At 39.8% G+C, this 20421-nt stretch overlaps 1 protein-coding gene across 1 annotated transcript; it reads right to left on the reverse strand.

Moving 5' to 3' along the window:
• Positions 1 to 13485: 13485 nt before the first annotated feature.
• Positions 13486 to 19554, reverse strand: VCPKMT (valosin containing protein lysine methyltransferase). Its single transcript, XM_042781361.1, has 6 exons — positions 19289 to 19554; positions 19080 to 19190; positions 18827 to 18899; positions 17547 to 17666; positions 16278 to 16382; positions 13486 to 13551 (listed from the first exon to the last, which is right to left on the reverse strand). Exons 1-6 carry the CDS (start codon positions 19552 to 19554, stop codon positions 13486 to 13488), a joined length of 741 nt encoding a protein of 246 aa, XP_042637295.1.
• Positions 19555 to 20421: the final 867 nt, after the last annotated feature.

Raw genomic sequence — 20421 nt, forward strand, 5'->3', positions numbered from 1 at the left:
TCTGTGTTTTCCTTGGTCTGTCTTTCAATCCTTTGAAGATACTTAAATATAATTCTTTTGAATTCCTTATCAGAGAGTTCCAGTGCTGCTTCTTCTTCAGGGATGTATTGTGGGTCTGTATCCTACTCCCTTCTTTTTACTTTATCTTGCTTCTTTGTGTGGACTGTGATGGTCTATTGTCTCTGAGACATCGTGGTGTTGTTGTATTTAGATCTCTGGTAACTGTTTGTGAAGAGCAGCCAAGGGTGAGTCAGACTTTTCTTGGTGGTTGTTTATTGTTGGCCCATTGATGGAGAAGGAAGTGATGGCTCTCCCTAAGTGAAGCTGCAGGAAGTGTATCTGTGTCATATTGGGACTGTTGCTGTCTTCCACTATGTTAGACAAAATAACAATTGAATAACCCATCAAAAAAGTAAATTCACATGGACAAAAAAGTCAATGTGTAATCATACAGGAACAGTAACCCAAAAAGAAAAAAGAAGACAAAAAAACCCCTGCAATATCTGGTGAGAGGGCAATAAGAGAAAAAATGTAGAGGAGGATAATGAAAAAAAGTGGGGAAAACACAAAAAGAAAAACAAGGAACGAGGTTAGCCATGAGGGAAAGAAAAAAAAAAAAAAAAAAATGCAACCAGGAACAGGGCAAAGAAAAAAAGCTGAAAACTAGAACCTGGCATCGGAAGAATAAAGAATAACAGTAAAAAGGACAATAATAATGATAATAATAGGAGTTTTAAAACAGACAAAAACAAACAAACTGAAAACAGAAAAAAAAAATCAGGGCTGGGTGGGGCAGGGCACCCAGGCTCCGTCCAAGCACACAGACTGGGATGGAATTCCTGCTGGCCCAGAAAGTGGGTGGGAGTAAGAGATGGTCGCACTTCCATTCACCAAGAGGGTGTGGGGTATAAGAGTAACAAGGCGAATGTCACACCTTCCAGTCATCCAGGTCCAGAATGTCCTTGGGGTTTCTGGCAAGTGGAGCCTGTTCTTGAGTCCCTGGGATCTGGGAGAACGCTGTCACTTTAAATATCCAAAATGGTCAAGCCACTTGTAAATATTCAAAATGGATGCACCCTCCAGACAGAGAAAAGTCCACAGCTCAGCCTGCCTTCCTCTTCATTGCTTCCCCTTTTATTCACCAGCCACCAGAGCAGTCCTCCGTATAGTGTCTGGCTAGGTTAATTCTTAGGTCCTACCACGACTTGGCAATATCCAAGCTGTCTGTTTCATCAGGATCGCTGCCAGATTGCAGCTCTGTATGTGTCCTTTTTTGGTGTTTTCATGCAAATTCTTCTGCTAGTTGCAGTTTAGTCCACTTCTATATCCTTCCCTTCAAGGCTCAGGAGTCCAGGATTATCTTCTGTAGCTGTGTTAATTGGTTCCCCTTTTCTTTGTTGAAGGGGGTCTGTGCAGTCTTTCTGCTATTCCTCCATCTTACTGGAACCTCTTCCCCATTATGTAAAACAGTCTATTTCAGTTTTGGAGACTTAGATTCCATATGAGATTCAAAGCTACTTTTCTTCCTCTACAAAACAGGCACTCTAATCAAGGATGGTTTGTTTTTATATACTGTCTCCTCCTTTTTTCTTCCTCTCTTTCTTTTGGCAAGATGTTAGATTTCCTTATTGCAATGGTTCTCAATATAGATTAAGCATTAAAGTCATCTGGGGCTCTGTTTATCTGTTTCATATTTATAATATATAAAGAACTGGGCAATCTACTTCCAAAGTGATACTTCCTCGGAAACCCAAGAAGGGGTCATTTTGAGTAGGATCCAAGTAGATGGCAGTGAATTAAGTTTTTTTTTTTTATACAAATCAACAACACAAAGACAGACAACCCAATTAAAAAATGGGCAAAGGACTTAAATGGACATTCTGTCAAAGAAAGTATACAAATGACCAATGTTCTTGTTATTATTGTTAGTTGTCATTGAGTCAGTTCTAATTTTTGGCAACCCCATGTTCACAGAGTAGAACTGCTCCATAGGGTTTTTAAGGCTGTGAATCAGATCATCAGTCCTGTTTTCCAAAAACTCAACAAACTCACTGCCATCAAGTTGATTCCGACTCACAGTGACACCCTTTGGGATTCTGAGGCTGTAAATCTTTATGGAAGTAGATTGCCCCATCTTCCTTCCACAGAACAGCTTGTAGGTTTGAACTGCTGACCTTCCAGTTAGCAGTCAAATGCTTTGTCTACTATACCACCAGAGTTCCTTCTGTCTTCCAAGCAAAGAGTTTGAATCATGAACCTTTTGGTAGTAGTCAGCATGTTATCCATTTGGACCATCCAGAGACTCCTTACAAATTGCCAATAAACACATGAAAAGATGTTGATCATTCATAAACAGAAACGGAAATCCAAATCACAATGAGATTGATATCACTTTACCCCTGCTAGGATGGCTATTATCAGAAAATTGGGAAATAAGCAGTGTTGTGGAGGACGTGGAGAAATTGGAAACCTTATCCACTGCTGGTGGGATAGTAAAATGGTGCAATCACTGTACAAAAGAGTTTGGCAGCTTCTCAAGAAGTTAAATGTAGAATTAGCATAAAACCAACACCAAACCTGTTGCCATCAAATCCATTCTGATTTATGGTAACCCCATTTGTTACAGAGTAGAATTGCTCCACAGGATTTCCAGGGGTATCATCTTCAAATCTTGTACTCATGCAGCACCTGTACATAGACCAAGTCAGTCATTTGAACAGAACAAGGGGATTCTACATGGTTTAAAATCAAGAAAAGTGTGTCTCAAAGTTGTATCCTTTTGGTATGTTGTTGTTAGGTGCCATCAAGTCATTTCCGACTCATAGCAACCCCATGCACAGCAGAACGAAACACTGCCCAATCCCACGCCAGCCCCACAATCCCTGCTATACTTGAGCCCATCATCGCAGCCACCGTGCCAATCCATCTCATTGAAGGCCTCCCCCTCTTTCATTGACACTCCACCCTACCAAGCATGACATCCTTCTCCAGGGAATGGTCCCTTCTGACAACATAACCAAAATAGGTGAGATGATGTCTGGCCATTCTTGCTTCCAAGGAGCATTTCAGCTGCACTTCCTCCAGGACAGATCTGTTAGTTCTTTTAGCAGTCCATGGTACTTTCAGCATTCTTCACCAGTGCCACAACTCAAAAGCATCAACTCTTCTTTGGTCTTCCTTATTCATTGTTCAGCTCTCACATGCATACAAGGCAACTGGAAATATCATGGCTTGTGTCAGGCGCACCTTAGTCCTCAAGGACACATCCTTGCTCCTCAGTCATTCTGCAGCTGACTGCTCCTCTGTCTGGGTTCCTTTCATTATACTTAGTTAATATGCATGCTGAGCAAATAATCCGAGAAAATGGAACATATGAAGAACATGACATTAGGATTGGAGGAAGATTCATCGACAACCTGCCATATGCAGATTATACAACCTTGCTTGCTGAAAGCTAAGAGGACTTGAAGCAATTACTGATGAAGCTCAAAGACTACAGCCTTCAGTGTGAATTAAATAAACAAACAAACAGCCACAACAACAAAAAACCCACTGCATTGAGTTGATTCTGAGTCATAGAGACCCTGTAGGACAGATTCCCCCATAGGGTTTCCAAGGCTGTAAATCTTTAGAGAAGCTGACTGCCATATCTTTCTCCTGCAGACCTAGTGATGGGTTCAAACTCCTGGACTTTTCTTTTTGGTTAGCAGTCAAGCACTTTAACCACTGTGCCACCTGGGTTCCTTTCAGTATGGATTACACCTCATCATGAAGAAAACAAAATCCTTACAAATGGATGAATAAGCAACATCGTGATAAACACAGAAAATATTGAAATTTTCAAGGATTTCATTTTACTTGGATCCACAATCAACATCCATGGAAGCAGCAGTCAAGAAATCAAATGATGTATTACATTGGGCAAATCTGCTGCAAAAGACCTCTTTACAGTGTTAAAAAGCAAAAATGTCACTTTGAGGACTAAGGTGTGCCTGACAAAAGCCATGTTATTTTTAATCGCCTCATATGCATGCAAAAGATAGACAATGAATCAGGAAGACCAAAGAAGAATTAATGAATTTGAATTATGCTGTCAGTGAATACTGAACATAACATGGAATCACAGAAGAATGGTCAAACCTGTCTTGGAAGAAGTACAGTCAGAATGCTCCTTAGAATCAAGGATGGCAAGACTATCTCATGTACTTTGGACACGTTATCAGGAGGGACTAGTCCCTGGAGAAGGACATCATGCTTGGTAAGTAAAGGGTCAGTGAAAATGAGGAAGATCCTCAATGAGATGGATTGACACAGAGGCTGGAACAATGTGCTCAAGCATAGCAATGACTGTGAGGATGGGACAGGTCGGGACAGTATTTCGTTCTTTTGTACACAGTCGGAACTGGCTCAATGGCACTTACTTACCAGCAACAACAATCTTTACTGAAGCAGATTGATCAGGCCTCTCTTCCCTGGTGCCTCTGGGTGGGTTCTTGCTGGTGTCCTTTAGGTTAGTAAACGAATGCAAACTTTTTGCACCACCCAGGAACCTATTTACCATTGTTGTTGCTGTCATGTGCCATCAAGTCGGACCTGACTCATAGCAACCCCTCCTTAGGTTGCTGAGGCAGTATCACTACGGAAGGAGATTGTCCAATCTTCCTTCCAAGGAGTGGCTGGTGGTTTGAACTGCCAGCCTTCTAGTTAACAGTCAAGTTAGGCACTATGCTACCAGAGCTCCCATAAGTAATTCTATTCTTAGTTATATACCCAAAAGACTTAAAAGCAGGGCCTCAGACATTTGTATACCAATGTTCACTACAACATTATTCACAATAGTCAAAAGGTAGAAACAAAATAGATGGATAAACAAATATATTGATATATACATACAATGGAATATCATTCAGCCTTAAATGAAATTCTGATAACATGGTACAACATGAATATGAAAAATGTGCTGAGTGAAATAAGCTCCATACAAAATGACAAATATTGCATGCATGATCCTCATCTATATGAACTATCCAGAATAGGCAAATGTATACAGACCAAATGTTTATTAGCAGTTACCAGGGGTGGATGGGAAGGGGAAATGGGGAGGTATTACTTGGGGTGATATTGTTAAGTTTCTTGGTGTTGGGTGCTGTCAAGTCCATTTTTGATTCATAGCAACCCCATGTGAGAAAACAGCTTCTCCGTAGGGTTTTCTAGGCTGTAATCTTTACAGAAGATCACCAGGACTGTCTCCCATGAAACCACTGAGTGGGTTTGAACTGCCATCTTTTCGATTAACAGCAAGTGTTTAACCATCCTGCTAAGTTTGTTAGGGTGATGAAAAAAAAAATGGAAGTGGAGAGTGGTGATAGTTGCATAACATAGTGAACTTATTTAATGTCACTGAACTACTCAAGTAAAAATGTTTAAAATGTCAAATGTTTAGTTATATATTTCACAATAATAAAATAAAATTGAAATAATCTGGAGTGCCTTTAATAAAAATACCATGCCTCTGATTTAATTGGACTGGGTTTGGAAAATACAGCCTTGGTGATAGAAATGACACTGAAACTCATATGATAAGAATTTTGCAAGACCAATGACTTATCATGGCAAATACCTGTTTTTAATAATATAAGTGGCAACTATATACGTGGAACTCATGAGATGGAATATATGGAAATCAAATTGACACATTTGAGGAAAGAGGTGATGGAGAAGTTCAATATCATTAGTCAAAACAAGGCCAGGAGCTGACTGTGGAACAGATCATTAATTGATCATATGCAAGTTCAAGTTGAAGCTAAAGAAAATTAAAACAAGTCCATGAGAGCCAAAATATGACCTTGATTATATTCCACCTAAATTTAGAGACCATCTGAAGAATAGATTTGATGCATTGAACAACAATGACCAAAAATCAGATGAGTTGTGTGATGGCATCAAGAACATCATGAAGAAAGTAGAAGGTCATTAAAAAGACAGAAAAGAGGAAAAGATCAAAATGGATGTTAGAAAGTTTCTGAAACTTGCTCTTGAATGAAGAGTAGCTGAAACAAAAGGAAGAAGTGTTGAAATAAAAGAGCTGAACAGAAGATATCTTAGGGCAGCTTGAGAAGACAAATTATTAGAACAGAATGTGCAAAGGCATGGAATTAGAAAATAATAATAAAAAAAAGAACACGCTCAGCATTTCTCAAGCTCAAAGAACTGGAGAAAAAATTCAAGCCTTGAGTTGCAATATTGAAGGATCCTATGGGCAAAATATTGAATTATGTAGGAAGCATCAAAAGAAGATGGAAGGAATACAGAGAGTCACTGTAGCAAAAAGAATTGGTTGAAATTCAATCACTTCAGGAAGTAGTAAATGATCAAGGACTAATGGTATTGAAGGAAGAGGTCCAAGCTTCACTGAAGGAATTGGTGAAAAAGAGGGCTCCAGGAATTGACAGAACACCCACTGAGGTGTTTCAACAAATGGATGCAATTTTCGTTTATGCCAGAAAATTTGGAAGACAGCTACCTAGCCAATATCAAAGAGATCCATATCTGCTCCCATTCCAGAGAAAGGTGATCCAATAGGATGTGGAAATTATGAAACAATATCATTAGTATCACACCCAAGTTAAATCTTGCTGAAGATAATTCAAGAATATTTGCAGCAGTATATTGACAGGGAACTTCCAGAAATGCAAGCTGGATTCAGAGGACATGGAACAAAAGATATCATTGTTGATGTCAAGTAGATCTTTGTTGTTGTTGTTATGTGCTGTTGAGTCGGACCCAACTCCTAGCGACTCCTCCTTGAGTTTCCGGGGGCAGTAACACTACAGAAGTAGATTGCCCCATCTTCCTTCCGAGGAGTGGCTGTTGGGTTTGAACCGCCAGCCTTCTGGTTAGCAGTCAAGTACATTAGGCACTACTCTACCAGAGCAAGTAGATCTTAGCCGAAAACAGAATACTAAAAAGATGTTTACCTGTGTTTTATTGACTGTGCAAAGGCATTCGACTGTGTGGATCATAACAAATTATGGATAACATTGTGAAGAATGAGAATTCCAGGACACTTAATTGTGCTCATGAGGAACCTGTACATAGACCAAGAGGCTGTCCAAATAGAACAAGAGAATACTGCATGGTTTAAAATCAGGAAGGGTGTGTATCTGGGTTTTATCCTTTGACCATACTTATTCAACCTGTATGCTGAGCAAATAATCCAAGAAGCTTGACTATATGGAGAAGAATGCGGCATCAAGATTGGAGGAAGACTTATCAACAACCTGTGATATGCAGATGATACAACCTTGCTTGCTGAAAGTGAAGACTTGAAGCACTTATTGACGATCAAAGACTGCAGCCTTCAATACATATTACACCTTGACATAAAACAAAAATCTTCACAACTGGATCAATAAGTAACATCATGATAAATGGAGAAAAGATCGAAGTTGTCAGGGATATCATTTTACTTGGATCCACAATCAACATCAATAGAAGCAGCAGTCAAGAAATAAGATGTTATATTGCACTGGGCAAATCTGCTGCAAAAGACCTCATTATAGTGTTGAGGAGCAAAAATGTCACTTTGAAGACTAAGGTGCAGCTGACCCAAGCCACGGTATTTTCAATCGCCTCATATGCATATGAAAGCTGGACAATGAATAAGGAAGAGTGAAGAAGAGTTGATGCCTTTGAATTGTGTTGGCTAAGAATACTGAAAATACATGGACTGCCAGAAGAATGAATTCTATCCTGGAAGAAGTGCAGCCAGACTGCTCCTTGGAAGGGCCAGACGTCACTGCAGCCAGTGTCAATGCATCTCATTGAGGGCTTTCCCCTCTTTTGTTGACCCCTGCCCCCTTACCAAGCATGACATCCTTCTCCAGGGAATGGTCCTTCTGATAACATGACCAAAGTAGGTCAGATGAAGTCTGGCCATTCTTGCTTCCAAGGCAGAAGGTCACTGAAAAAAGGGAAGACCCTCAAGGAGATGGATTGACACAGTGGCTGCAACGATGAGCTCCAGTATAGCAATGATTGTTAGGATGGTGCACACTGGGCAGTTTCATTCTGTTGTTCATAGGGTTACTATGGGTTGGAGCCAACTCAATGGCACCTAACAAGGCCCCGAGCATGGCTTTTGCTTCCTTTGAATTTCCCAGGTGATACCATGTGCAGCCTACAGAAATACTGCCTTATTGTCAACCTGCAATCCCTTCCCTAATTGGTTGTAACTGCATTGATTCCTGATGTACGGGTTTCATTTTGCACAGTGGTCACTCCCATTTGTCTTCCGGGTCAGGAGCATATTCTTGAGCAGCTTCCCCAGGCTCCAGCAATCTCTTGAGATTAGAGAGTTGGCTATATTCTGGTTGACTCCCAGCAAGTGGCAATACACTTAATTCATCTGTTGCACCTGCTTTTTAGCCTCCTATGTTGCTACAGATGTCCCTTTGTCCCCCAAGTCATGTTCTGATTCTCTGACTGGCAAGACCCATCTACAGTACCTTTCTGCTTCATAATCCCCCACATCCTATCTCCAAATGCATGCCTACACTGTGATAGTGAAGTATCAATAGCCAACAGCTGGGTAAACATGAATCCAACCAGGGGAAAAATACTAGTCTCTTCTTGCAGGTTTCTTGAATCTTAACACATTCCCTCAGGCCTCCCTCCTGTAGCTTCTGAGTGGCGATGCACCCTGTTCCTCCTCCATAGGGAGAGCCTGAAGAACCACGCTCCATTCCCCACCACCACACTTCTCCAAAGGGGGCATCTTTCAGGCTCCCTCCTATCGTGTGGCATCTGGCTGGTGACAGGGGATCTTCTCTGAACCGGCACTCTCAGTAACCTCCACAGTGCTTGGTGGTCCTAAGCACCAGTGGTCTCTGATCTCAGAATGTGGGAGACATCAGACCTTTTAACCTCAGCTTTGGTCTTATTTCAGAACAGTATAAAAATCCCACTTGATATGGTTACATCTGAAGTACTTGAAACTTCTAGTTTTTCTAACCAGTGTTCCTTCCTATCACTACAGCTATAGCATTTAAATTAAAAGACTGAAGCTCTGTCTTTGGCTATACTACACACTACTGTTAAGCTTAGGCCAGCTATTTGACTTTTTTCTTTCACATAATAAAACTACTGTAAATTATGTACAAAACCTTAGGTCAGTTCCCAAGAAGAAAATGAGATGAGTGTATGCAAGGAACTTATTAAGGAGATGATGTCAGATACCAGTATCAGAGTGGGAATAGTAGGACAGAGAAGGGAACAAAGTCAAGCAAGGACGTAGTCTGCAACTTGTAGTTCCATACAAGTGACTTCAGCCTGATTGCTCTGGGAAATTTTGGAGTGTAAGTTGCATCAGTCTGAAGCAAAGGAGCTAGGGTTTCATATAGTAATGTCAAGAGGCACTTCAGGACAATGACACACAAGTATTAGATACATATTGATGGGGCAAAGAGGACATAAAATATAGTGAAAAGGGATCCAAGGAATTTGGGTGAATTCTCATTGCTGATGTCAGATGGATTTTGGCTGAAAGCAAATACCAGAGAGATGTTTACCTGTGTTTTTATTGACTATGCAAATGTGGATGACTATGTGGATCACACCAAATTATGGGTAACATTGTGAAGAATGGGAATTCCAGAACACTTAAATCAAGCTCATGAGGCACCTGTACATAGATCAAGAGTTTGTCATTTGAATAGAACAAGGGGCTACTGCATGGTTTAAAATCAGGAAAGGTGTGTGTCGGGTTGTATCCTTTCACCATAATTATTCAATCTGTATGCGCATCTGAGAAGTTGGACTATATGAAGAATGTAGCATCAGGACTGGAGGAAGACTCATTAACAACCTGTGATATGCAGATGACAGAACCTAGCTTGCTGAAAGTGAAGAGGACTTGAAGCACTTACTGAAGATCAAAGACTACAGTGTTCAGTATGGATTACACCCCAATAAAGAACACAATTCTCAAAACTGGACCTATAAGTAGTATCATGATAAAAGGAAAGATTGAAGTTGCTCAAGATTGCTATTTTACTTGGATCTACAATCAACAAAAAATACTTTTCCTGGAAGCAGCAGTCAAGAATCAAATGACCTATCACACTGGGCAAATCTGCTGCAAAAGGTCTCTTTAAAGTGTTGGAAGAGCAAAGATGTCACTGTGAAGACTAAGGTGCACCTAACCCAAGCCATGGTATTTTTAATTGCCTTTTTGCATATGAAAGCTGGACAAGGACTAAGAAGACTGAAGAAGAATGATGTCTTTGACTTGTGGTGTTGGTGAAGAATACTGAATTTATCATGGACTGCCAGAAGAATTAACAAATCTATTCTGAAGAAGTGCAGCTGGAATGCTTAGACATGAGAATGGCTAGACTTTGTCTCACCTACTTTGGTCATGTTGTCAGAAGGAGCCATTCCCTGGAGAAGGATATCATGCTTAGTAGAAGGTCAGTGAAAAAAGGGAAGACCCTCAATAAGATGAACTGACATAGTGGCTGCAATAATGGGCTCAAGTATAGGAAGGATTGTGAGCATGATCACAAGACCTGGTAATGTTTCATTCTATTGTACATGGGGTTGCTATGAGTTGGAGCTGACTCGATGGCACCTAACAAATACAGCTAGTCAATGTCAAACTTTCTTTTACAAGTTCCATAATGTCATGGAAAAACACCAGAAAGTGGTCATCCACCCTAAGATTTCACTGATAATACCTAGTGGTATCAATAGCCAACATTAAAGTATATACTTACATTACAAACTTGGTAAGCTGCTCAATGAAAGGTAAAATGAACAAACATTCTGAAACAACCACCACCAGACCTTTAATACTGAAGCAAGCATGAGTGCCAAATGGGCAGGGAGGCCACATCTTCTGACCTTCTCTAACCCCACAAAAGGAAGATAAAATCACCATCAGTAGCCCAAAGCCTATTCCTGCAAGGCCAGACATGCTGCCTCCCTCCAGCCCTTTCACCAACCCTGACACTAACCGTTCCTCCCACAGCACTCACCACCTCTCTGCTGGGCCTGATAATTTGCTGCAGTGGCCACAAAGAACTCACACATTGTGGGGTTTATTAGGGAAGCAACAGGCTACAATTCAAGTTCAGGAACATGCTCAGTCTCTCTCCCAACAGTGCTTGTCTCTTGGTGTCTCTCACATCTCTCTCAGCAGTGTGTGTCTCTCACATCTCTCAGCAGTGCGTGTCTCTCACCTCTCAGCAGTGCATGTCTCTCACATCTCTCAGCAGTGTCTCTCTCACGTCTCTCTCAGCAGTGAGTGCCTCTCATGTCTCTCAGCAGTGCATGTCTCTCACATCTCTCAGCAGTGTCTCTCTCACGTCTCTCTCAGCAGTGTGTGCCTCTCATGTCTCTCAGCAGTGCATCTCTCACATCTCTCAGCGCGCCTCTCAGCACGTCTTGCTCACATCTCTCAGTGCGTGTCTCTCACATCTCTCTCAGCAGTGCGTGTCTCTCGCGGCTTTCTCAGCAGTGTGTCTATCACGGCTCTCCCTCTCAGCAGTCTCTCACATCTCAGCATTGCATCTCTCTCAGCAGTGCGTGTCTCTCGCGGCTCTCTCTCTCAGCAGTGCGTGTCTCTCATGGCTCTCTCTCAGCAGTGCGTGTCTCTCATGGCTCTCTCTCAGCAGTGCGTGTCTCTCACATTTCTCTCAGCAGTGCGTGTCTCTCACATTTCTCTCAGCAGTGCGTGTCTCTCACATTTCTCTCAGCAGTGCGTGTCTCTCGCAGCTCTTCCTCTCAGCAGTGTCTCACTTTTCTCTCTCAGCAGTGAGTGTCTCTCACATCTCTCTCTCAGTAATGGATGTCTCTCATGTCCCTCAGCTGGCAGTGAAAGACTCCTTCTGCCTCTAGGAGGGCTCCTTTTGATCCTGACAGAGTGCCCCAAATTGACAAATCCCAACATCAAAATTCTAAACACCTGAGAGAGTGAACTCCCAGAAAATTACTTCATGTTGTTCCCAACAGAACTACTCCAGGTGGGTAATTTTAACAATCAGGAGCTATTCAGTTGCACACAGCAAATTCCACCACAGAATTTACAAAGACTTATGGCTAGAAAAGCCATACTATTTAATTTACTATAGTGCAATGAGATAAAGAATCATCCTCTTGAGTTTGATCCTTAATTTCCCTCAATAGTGCTGCTTTTGCTTTCATGAAAGCACTCACCTGCTTTAGATTTTTGTTTTCTTCAAAGCTATTTCAGAACATTCACAAAATCACAGCTTTCAAAAACATTTATTTTATCATGTATCACGTGCCATCTAGCACCAATCCTTTTAAGTACCAGAATTAGATCGGGTTACTATTACTCTTTGGAAAGGGGGTGACTGAAGTCCTTGACAGATTAGTCTATGTGAGCAGATAACTATCATGATAAAATAGAAACTACGGAGAGTCAAAATCATTTAGTAAAGTTCTAAAGAATTATATTTATAGTAATTTGAAAACCTTTTTACCATTTCATATAAACAATTTAGCTTAGTATCAGTGTTTGTAGCCAGATTTTCCTGGAAGATACATGCAGGAAAAGTGCATGACCGTAAATTGCTTTCTAGTCTTACACCGTTTTCAAACCAAAAAAATTTGTGTAAGTACCTCCCCTCCCTGCAAGTCTCATGATTTGTCTTATTTTCTTCTCAGTAACTAAACACAGTATAATTTACTATCTATATCACATAAAAATGTATGGTAGAGGAAAAGAACATGTATTTTTGCCAATGTAGGCATACAAGACAATATTCTCAGCTTTTTAAAGTAAAAGAACATTTAAGTATTAAATTTATGTTAAAAGCAATGAGGTGGAAGACACATGATAAAACCAAACACACTGCCATCAAGTCGGATCCTACTCATAATGACCCCTCCTTGGATTTCCGAGGCAGTATCACTAAGGAAGTAGATTGCCCAACCTTCCTTCCGAGGAGTGGCTAGTGGGTCTGAACTGTCAGCCTTCTGGTTAGCAGTCAAATGCCTTAGGCACTACACTACCAGAGCTCCTAATAAAAACTGCAAAATTATGTATAAAATCAAGTTTTAAAAAATTTATCTCAAATACAAACTAAAATATACTGGCTTGCATTTAAAACACCCTAATATAGTAATAAAAATTTCTTTAGACGTTTGGTTAATTATCTCAAACTTCCTCAAAATATGCAAAGTCAACCATGCTGCCTGTTTATTTTTGGCAGACTTTAGGCTAAACTCATTACCTATCTTCATGTGAGAAGTGAATGATTCACAATGTTTCTTTTAAGCAGAACTTTATGCTGAGCTAAATAACCTAAGCAGGATTTTAGGCCAATTGGCAGGCAGGCAGTCCATGGTGGTTGCCATCTATGTATTAGATCTTTAAGGACATGCTGGTAAAATCCATGCATACAATCTTCCCAGGCTGTATTCACATGCTTCTTTCACATCTTCAAGTTATCCAGGTTGTTATGAGACTTGGATAAGATAGTGAAAGGATTCATGATGGAAATTTCTAAAAGAAAAAAAGAGAACCTTTAAAGATTGATTTCTAACCACCAATTAAGTATTTACTAGATAGTGATATTAAAACAGAGCAACAATTGTGAGGATGGTGCAGGAAAGGGCACTTTTTCATTCTGTTGTACATTAGGGTCACTATGATTGGAAGTGATGTGATAGCCTGTAACAATAACACCACCACCCTCAATATTAGGCATTATACCTAGTGTGCTAGAACTATGCATACATGTTTAGAGATGATTCTATGCTGACACCTAAAGAACAAGCTATCAAACAAACAACACAGAAATTAGCCAACATCAAAATTATAATCTTTTGTGCCTCAAAAGGATACACCATGAAGACAGTGAAGACAACACAAAGAATGGAACAAAGTATTTGCATCTCATGTGTTAGATAAGCATCTAGTATCTAGAATACATAAAGAACTCTCACAACTCAACCACAAACAGTCCAATTTAAAAATAGGCAAAATATTTCTCCAATAAGCACAAGAAATGATACTCAACATTAGCCACCAGAGAAATGCAAATCAAAACCACAATGAAATTATCATTTCAGACCCACTACCAAAAACAAAAAACAAAAAACCTCCGCTACTGTTGAGTCAATATTGACTCACAGCAACCTCATAGGAGTTCTGGTAGTGTAGTTCCTAAGGCATTTGACTGCTAACCAGAAGGCTGGTGGTTCAAGCCCACCAGCCACTCCTCAGAAGGAAGACAGGACAATCTACTTCCATAGGGATACTGCCTCGGAAACCCAAGGAGGGGTCGCTTATGAGTCGGATCCAACTCGACAGCAGTGAGTTTGTTTTTTGGTTTAGTAACCTCATACAACAGAACTGAACTTCCAAAGCTGAAGTCTTTAAAGAAGCAGATTGAAACATCTTTTTTCCTGCCGAGGTGCTGGTGGGTTCAAACTGCAGACCTTTTGGTTAGTAGCCAAGCACTTAACCAACTGTGCCACCAGGAATCCTTTCATACCCACTAAGATGGCTATAATAAAAAAGATGGACAATGATGAGTGTTGTTAAGGGTGTGGAGAAAGTAGAACCCTCATCCATTGCTGGTGAGGCTATGAAATGGTGCCTTACAACAGTTCGGCAATTTCTCAAACAGTTAAACTGTTATCATCAATTGTATTCCAAGTTATATACTCATGAAAACTGAAATGTATTCACACAAAAATTTTTACATGGATGTTCACAGCAGTATTATTCATAATAACCTAAAAGTAGAGACAACCCAAATGTCCATCAACTGAGGAAGGGATTGATAGTATGGCAGAGCCACACAAAGGAATATTATTCAGCTCTCAAAAGAAGCGAAGTGCTGGTCCATGTTACAACATGAATGAACCATGAACATAATGCTGACTGAAAGACACAGGAGACATATTGTATCATGTCGTTTATAAAAAAATGCCCAGAGTAGGCAAATCTAGAGAAACAGTGGGTAGTGACTGCCAACAGGTATATGAGATTTCTTTTAGGGGTGATGAAAATGTTCTAAAATCAGGGTGATGGTTGTACAACTTTGTGATCTACTAAACAATATACCTTGAAAGGGCCAATTTTATAGTATGTGATGTGTATCTCAATTTTTAAAAAAGGTGTTCTATGCAAAACAAACAAACAAACAAAAACTTTATAGAAAGGAAACTCAAAATCTTTATGCCCTAAAAAGTTCTACTTATAAAACTACACAATTGTCTCAACTAAAACTGGATTCCTTATAGTACAAAACATTTCTTTATTTTTGTATCTTTAATAGCTCTGGTAACATAGTGCCTAAGGCTAACCAGAATGCTGGCGGTTCAAACCCACCAGCCACTCCTCGGAGGGAAGGCTGGGCAACCTACTTCCATAGTGATACTGCCTCAGAAACCCAAGGGGGGTCACTATGAGTCGGGTTCGACTCAGTGGCACATAACAACAACAGTACCATGGCATATACATGTTGATCAGAATTACTAACCCTACCACCCTTTCCTAGTAGTGCTAAAATCTATCCTGCTCCCTAAAACAACCATTTATATTTGCTTTTGGCTAAAATTCAGTTAAGAAAACTACATTATGGACAAATTCCATCAAAGCAAAGATAACAAGTGAGGCTTAATAAATTAAATACGCTTAATCCATAAAATTTATCATGTTGTCGCTTTGTATCACTCATATATACAAAAGGTAAACAGATGAGATATAATTCCTTCCTTCCATAGGTTCAAATTCTAGATAGTCATAAAGACATCTTGCATTTTATGTGGTGTTGTAATAGGTATAGGAAGCACCAAAAATGGTGAACATACATAAATTCTACTTAATTAAAGAGTGTTTTTTTTTTTTAAATGGGCAAATCAGCCCACCTATATTTTACTTTGTTAAAATTAGTTTGAATGATTGAAGAAAGCTTAAAGAGGTCTGAACTGGTATTTTAAAATCTCTCAGAAGTAACAAAGCTCTGAATAGCTAAGTCTTTTGTCAGAGATGATGTCCAATTATTTAAAAAAAAAAAAATCAGAGTTGAAAAGGATCTTTACAAAAGAGCCTAATTTTAGAGAAAGAATCCAAGGTCAAATAGGTTAACTGACTAAAAACAAAGAGTTAGAGCTTGAGTCCAGCAAATCAAGCTGTTCATCCACGCCCAAACCAACACACACACCATCCATATAAGCCCAAAGGCTGTGTCTAACTGAAGAAATCTCCTCAGAGGATAATGAGCCAAGAATCTATTTACCGATTTTTTTTTCCTGATGTATAAAATATGAATGTCTTCACTTCGATATTCTTCATCATGTTTCTCCAAAGGAATTTTTTCAAAGTCAAAGTCCAGTTGAAGGAGCTATATATTGAAAAGAGAGTATTTTCAAATTCATTAATAAAAACTGCTCTATGGTGATAGAAGTCAGAATGGTGGTTACTTCTGGGGGAGTACTGACTGGAAAGGGGCATGTTGGAGCCTGTTGATCCTAAATATGTTTTAAATCTTGATGTTGGGTAGTAGTTACTTGGGTATATACACAGGAAAAACAGTATTTCAAATATGTGCATTGTACGTATGTTTCATCTAGTAAAATGTCTTAAAATATTAATATTTAAGTTCAATTATATTTTGCATTATTTGAGGAAAACACCAAAAATATTTTTTATCATATATCAAAGTAGTCTTTTCAGCTGACGAAACTGCAGGGTTGCACAGATGCACCCTGGTTGGTATAAACGGTTAACTGCTAACTGAAAGGGTGGAGATTCATGCCCACCCAGAGGTTCTTGGAAAAAAGGCTTGGCGATCTATTCCCAAAAAACTAGCCATTGAAAACCCTACAGTACAGTTCTACTCTGAAACACATGGTGTCAAAACAACTCCAGAGAAACTGGTTACAGATGCATCCTTAAGAGTCATTTGTAATGTGAAGGGTATTTTTTATCCATGAAAAGGGTTTGGGTCATTGTTGGGGGAAAGATGCTTAGGACTGTATATACTACTTTTATAATTCTCCATGAATTCAGAATTATTTCAAGATAAAAAGTAGGGAAGAAAAAAGAAAGAACCTGAAAAGAGATAGGATATCTAGGTCAGAAGTTTCATAAAAATGTAGGGGAAAACACAGAATTAAAAAATCTGCCACATGCATGTTTCTATGATGTACTCTCTAAAAGTAATCCATATACCACTAATATATTCCCAAAACCCAGTATGTATGTGTAATTAAAAAAAAAAAAAAAAAACCTTCTCAGAAAAAATACAGACAAGAGTGCCATCATTATTGGTTTACACTGTTCTGGAGATACTAGATAAAATTACTTTAAAAAAAGAAAAGAAAAAAAACTGTTAGATAAAATGGGGGGGGGAGGGCAGAGGATTTGGTAGAATGTGAAAGATCTTCTCTAGGCTCACACAAGTAGAATGCTTTCCTCACTCAAAATGACCAACACATACTTGAACACACAGGTCACTAAGTGCCTCCTGAAGGACAATCACTACAAAGATAGAGCTAGTACTTACCTCAAAATATTTTTTCTCAATTTCTGGATTTTTCCCCATTGTTCGCTGTTCATAACAACATATAATACAAGTCTCTGATCCACTAAGATCTTTTAAGGTTTTCAGCAATGGCTCCAAAGACTGTTTAAAAAGGAATATTTTTTGTTTATGACTTCAAAATTTTTCTACTATGATAGAGAGAATGGGGATGTGGAGGAATTAATTCCAACTCCCCTCCAATTCAGCCATCTTTGAATCAATCCAACAAAACACACTTAAGTAAAGCTCCCTAACTAATGGTGGTAAACTCCTTTTAATTCATCAACCACTGTATCTGACTTGTTCGAAGAAAGGATTCAACGAGTGCATTTTAGAGTTCCCCCAGGGAAAACAAATGGAATCAACAATATTCTTAAAAGTTTAACATTATTTACGCTAATTTAACTTGAAATTCAACCAACCAACCATTTGCCTTACTAAACAAAGTTTGGGACACAGGTTGTCTTAATGCTCGTTATTTAAAATGAGTGAGGCCCAGAATTTATAAAACTATTTTAAAAAAACTCATTCCCTGAGTCTAGTAAGTCTTATCACAGAACAATGAATTCTTTACAACTTAATTCTCAACGTCAGGATTAACATAGTCCCTGGAACAGCTACCAGTTAAAAAAAAAAAAAAAGACAAATCTTAGCTTTCCATAATGCTTCCAACTGCAAAATCCTTTAAAAATTTTACGAAGGCTCTAGTAAAACACAAGTAACAGTGTTCTCAACATCCTTCACAGGCCTCTATGTTAATCATGAGTGTACCTATGTAGTCCAGTCCCTGGTGATCTTTGTCTTCTCTTTACTGCTCCCGGTCCTTACAGCCCCTTGTAATGTGTCTTCCTTACTAGAACCCACAAGAGCTCTGGTAGCATAGTGCCTAAAGCACTTGACTGCTAACCAGAAGGCTGGGGATTCAAACCCACCAGTCACTCCTCGGAAGGAAGGTTGGGCAATCTACTTTTGTAGTGATACCTCCTCGGAAACCCAAGGTGGGGCTCACTATGAGTCAGGTCTGACTCGACATCACATAACAACAACTAGAACCCACAGCAGGGCAAAGACCTTGTCTTAGATTTTTGCCATGAACATTACTTAGAAAATGTTGCCTAACATTACTAAAGCTCAATAAACACTAAAAATGTCATCAACTACACTCCATGGAAATTAGTAACAAAAATGTGAAAGAAATGTGTTTTAGAATACATGAAATACAGTGTGTCTTTTCAAGAATGATTTCACTTGTTGAATATTACCTCCTCATAGTATATGCAGTCGGCCATCAGTATGTAGTCTGGTGGAGAAGGAAAATCTTCTGTTTCTTCCCCCCTTAAAAATGTCAGACAAACATTTTAACTATTGCTTTAATAGTTTTTAAATGCCTTTGTCTCTATAAAAAAAAAACAAAAACGAGAAAGTCTCCTTCGTATTAGCCATGCTTTTAGTGAAAAGCAATTTAAAGGAAACTACAAATCGTTAACTTAAAACAAGCTGAAAGGCCATACAAACCATTTCAGTACCTTGGCTTGAACCGAACCAGTGACAAGGTGCATGTTCATATTAATATTCGTGTTCAGCAAGTCTTGCAATTCCTCAAGGTCGGTGACTACAACATCTGCCCTATAAAATAACGTCGATTGAGGGTGGAAGCAGAAGGGTGATAAGCCAGTAGTCAGGGTTTCCCGCGACAATACGGCCTCCCTTCTCCCAACTCTTACCCGAGAGTAGCGGCCATAAGCCCCACGGCCCCTGTGCCAGAGCCCAATTCAAGCACTGACCGTTGGCTCAGCGTGTGGGCCCCGTCTCCAGAAAACCCAGGCGTTTCTAAGTATTTAGAAAGGACAATGGCAGCATCCCAAACCACGCAGCCCACGCTGCCAGAGCCATACTGCTGGAATTGCAACACTGTGCCATCCCGTTTCTCCAAAGTTCTCACAAAGCTCCGCAGCGGGTCCTCCGCTGAGGACTCCAAGTTAGTCGCCATCGCTACCAGGCAACACAATGCGGCGCGCATGGTGACGTCACATTCACGAGCACTACGCCACGCCTCTTCTCCGGCGCGCTTTGGCTCTACTGCGCGTGCGCCAACGCACAAATGCCAGGAAGGCAGAGTACTCTGGTGTGGCCGAGGCCAGAGACCTCACGTAATCCCTCTATCCCAAAATCGAAACTTGGTTTAAGGAACAGTTTCCCACACAAGGCTAGTGTTATAATCTGCTCTTCTGAAAAACAAAATCAACTTAAGTGTTTTTATCTGGTTGGAGAGCTGGTGGCATAGTGCCTAAGGCATTTAACTGCTAACCAGAAGGCTGGTGGTTCAAATCCACCAGCCATTCCTCCGAAGGAAGATTGGATAATTTACTTCCAAAGAGATACCAACGGGGAAACACAAGGAGGGATCACTATGAGTCGAATCCACTTGATGGCAGTGAGTTTGGCGATTTTTTTTTTTTTAAAGTTATTATTGGTAGCTTCCAAGATCCTACCAAAGTATGACTATGATCCTATAAATGCCTCACAAGCGTTGGTGTAAGCTTGCCGCTTATGTTTAACAGTGAAGAAAAAAATTATCCCTTAAAATGTACATCCCTTCAATTGTCTGGAATTACATAATTTACAGTGCCCTTTAAAGTGCCCAGAATAACTGGAAATAATGTGTGCGTGTTTTACCTCTACAAAACTCACCAACCTCCCCCTTTGTTTCTTACAAGGAAAACACATATTTTTAAAGTCTTTTAAAAATTAAGACTGGGGTGATTTATTAATCTTGTTAAGAACTCTGATACAAAGCACATAAAAGGCCACAGACCAGTAAATAAAACGACGTGGCTTTTGGCTACTTTACAACTGC

The sequence above is a fragment of the Orycteropus afer genome, unplaced genomic scaffold (genome assembly GCF_000298275.1).
Source record: "Orycteropus afer afer isolate SDZICR_OR568_19922 unplaced genomic scaffold, OryAfe1.0 scaffold00111, whole genome shotgun sequence".
Taxonomy (NCBI): domain Eukaryota; kingdom Metazoa; phylum Chordata; class Mammalia; order Tubulidentata; family Orycteropodidae; genus Orycteropus; species Orycteropus afer.

Coding starts and splice junctions, on each gene's coding strand:
- VCPKMT (XM_042781361.1), bottom strand. CDS start 19,554: ATGGCGACTAACTTGGAGTCCTCAGCGGAGGACCCGCTGCGGAGCTTT. Junction 19,191..19,288: donor CTTATGGCCGCTACTCTCGG/GTAAGAGTTGGG, acceptor GTTATTTTATAG/GGCAGATGTTGTAGTCACCG. Junction 17,667..18,826: donor ACTGCATATACTATGAGGAG/GTAATATTCAAC, acceptor CTTTTTAAACAG/TCTTTGGAGCCATTGCTGAA.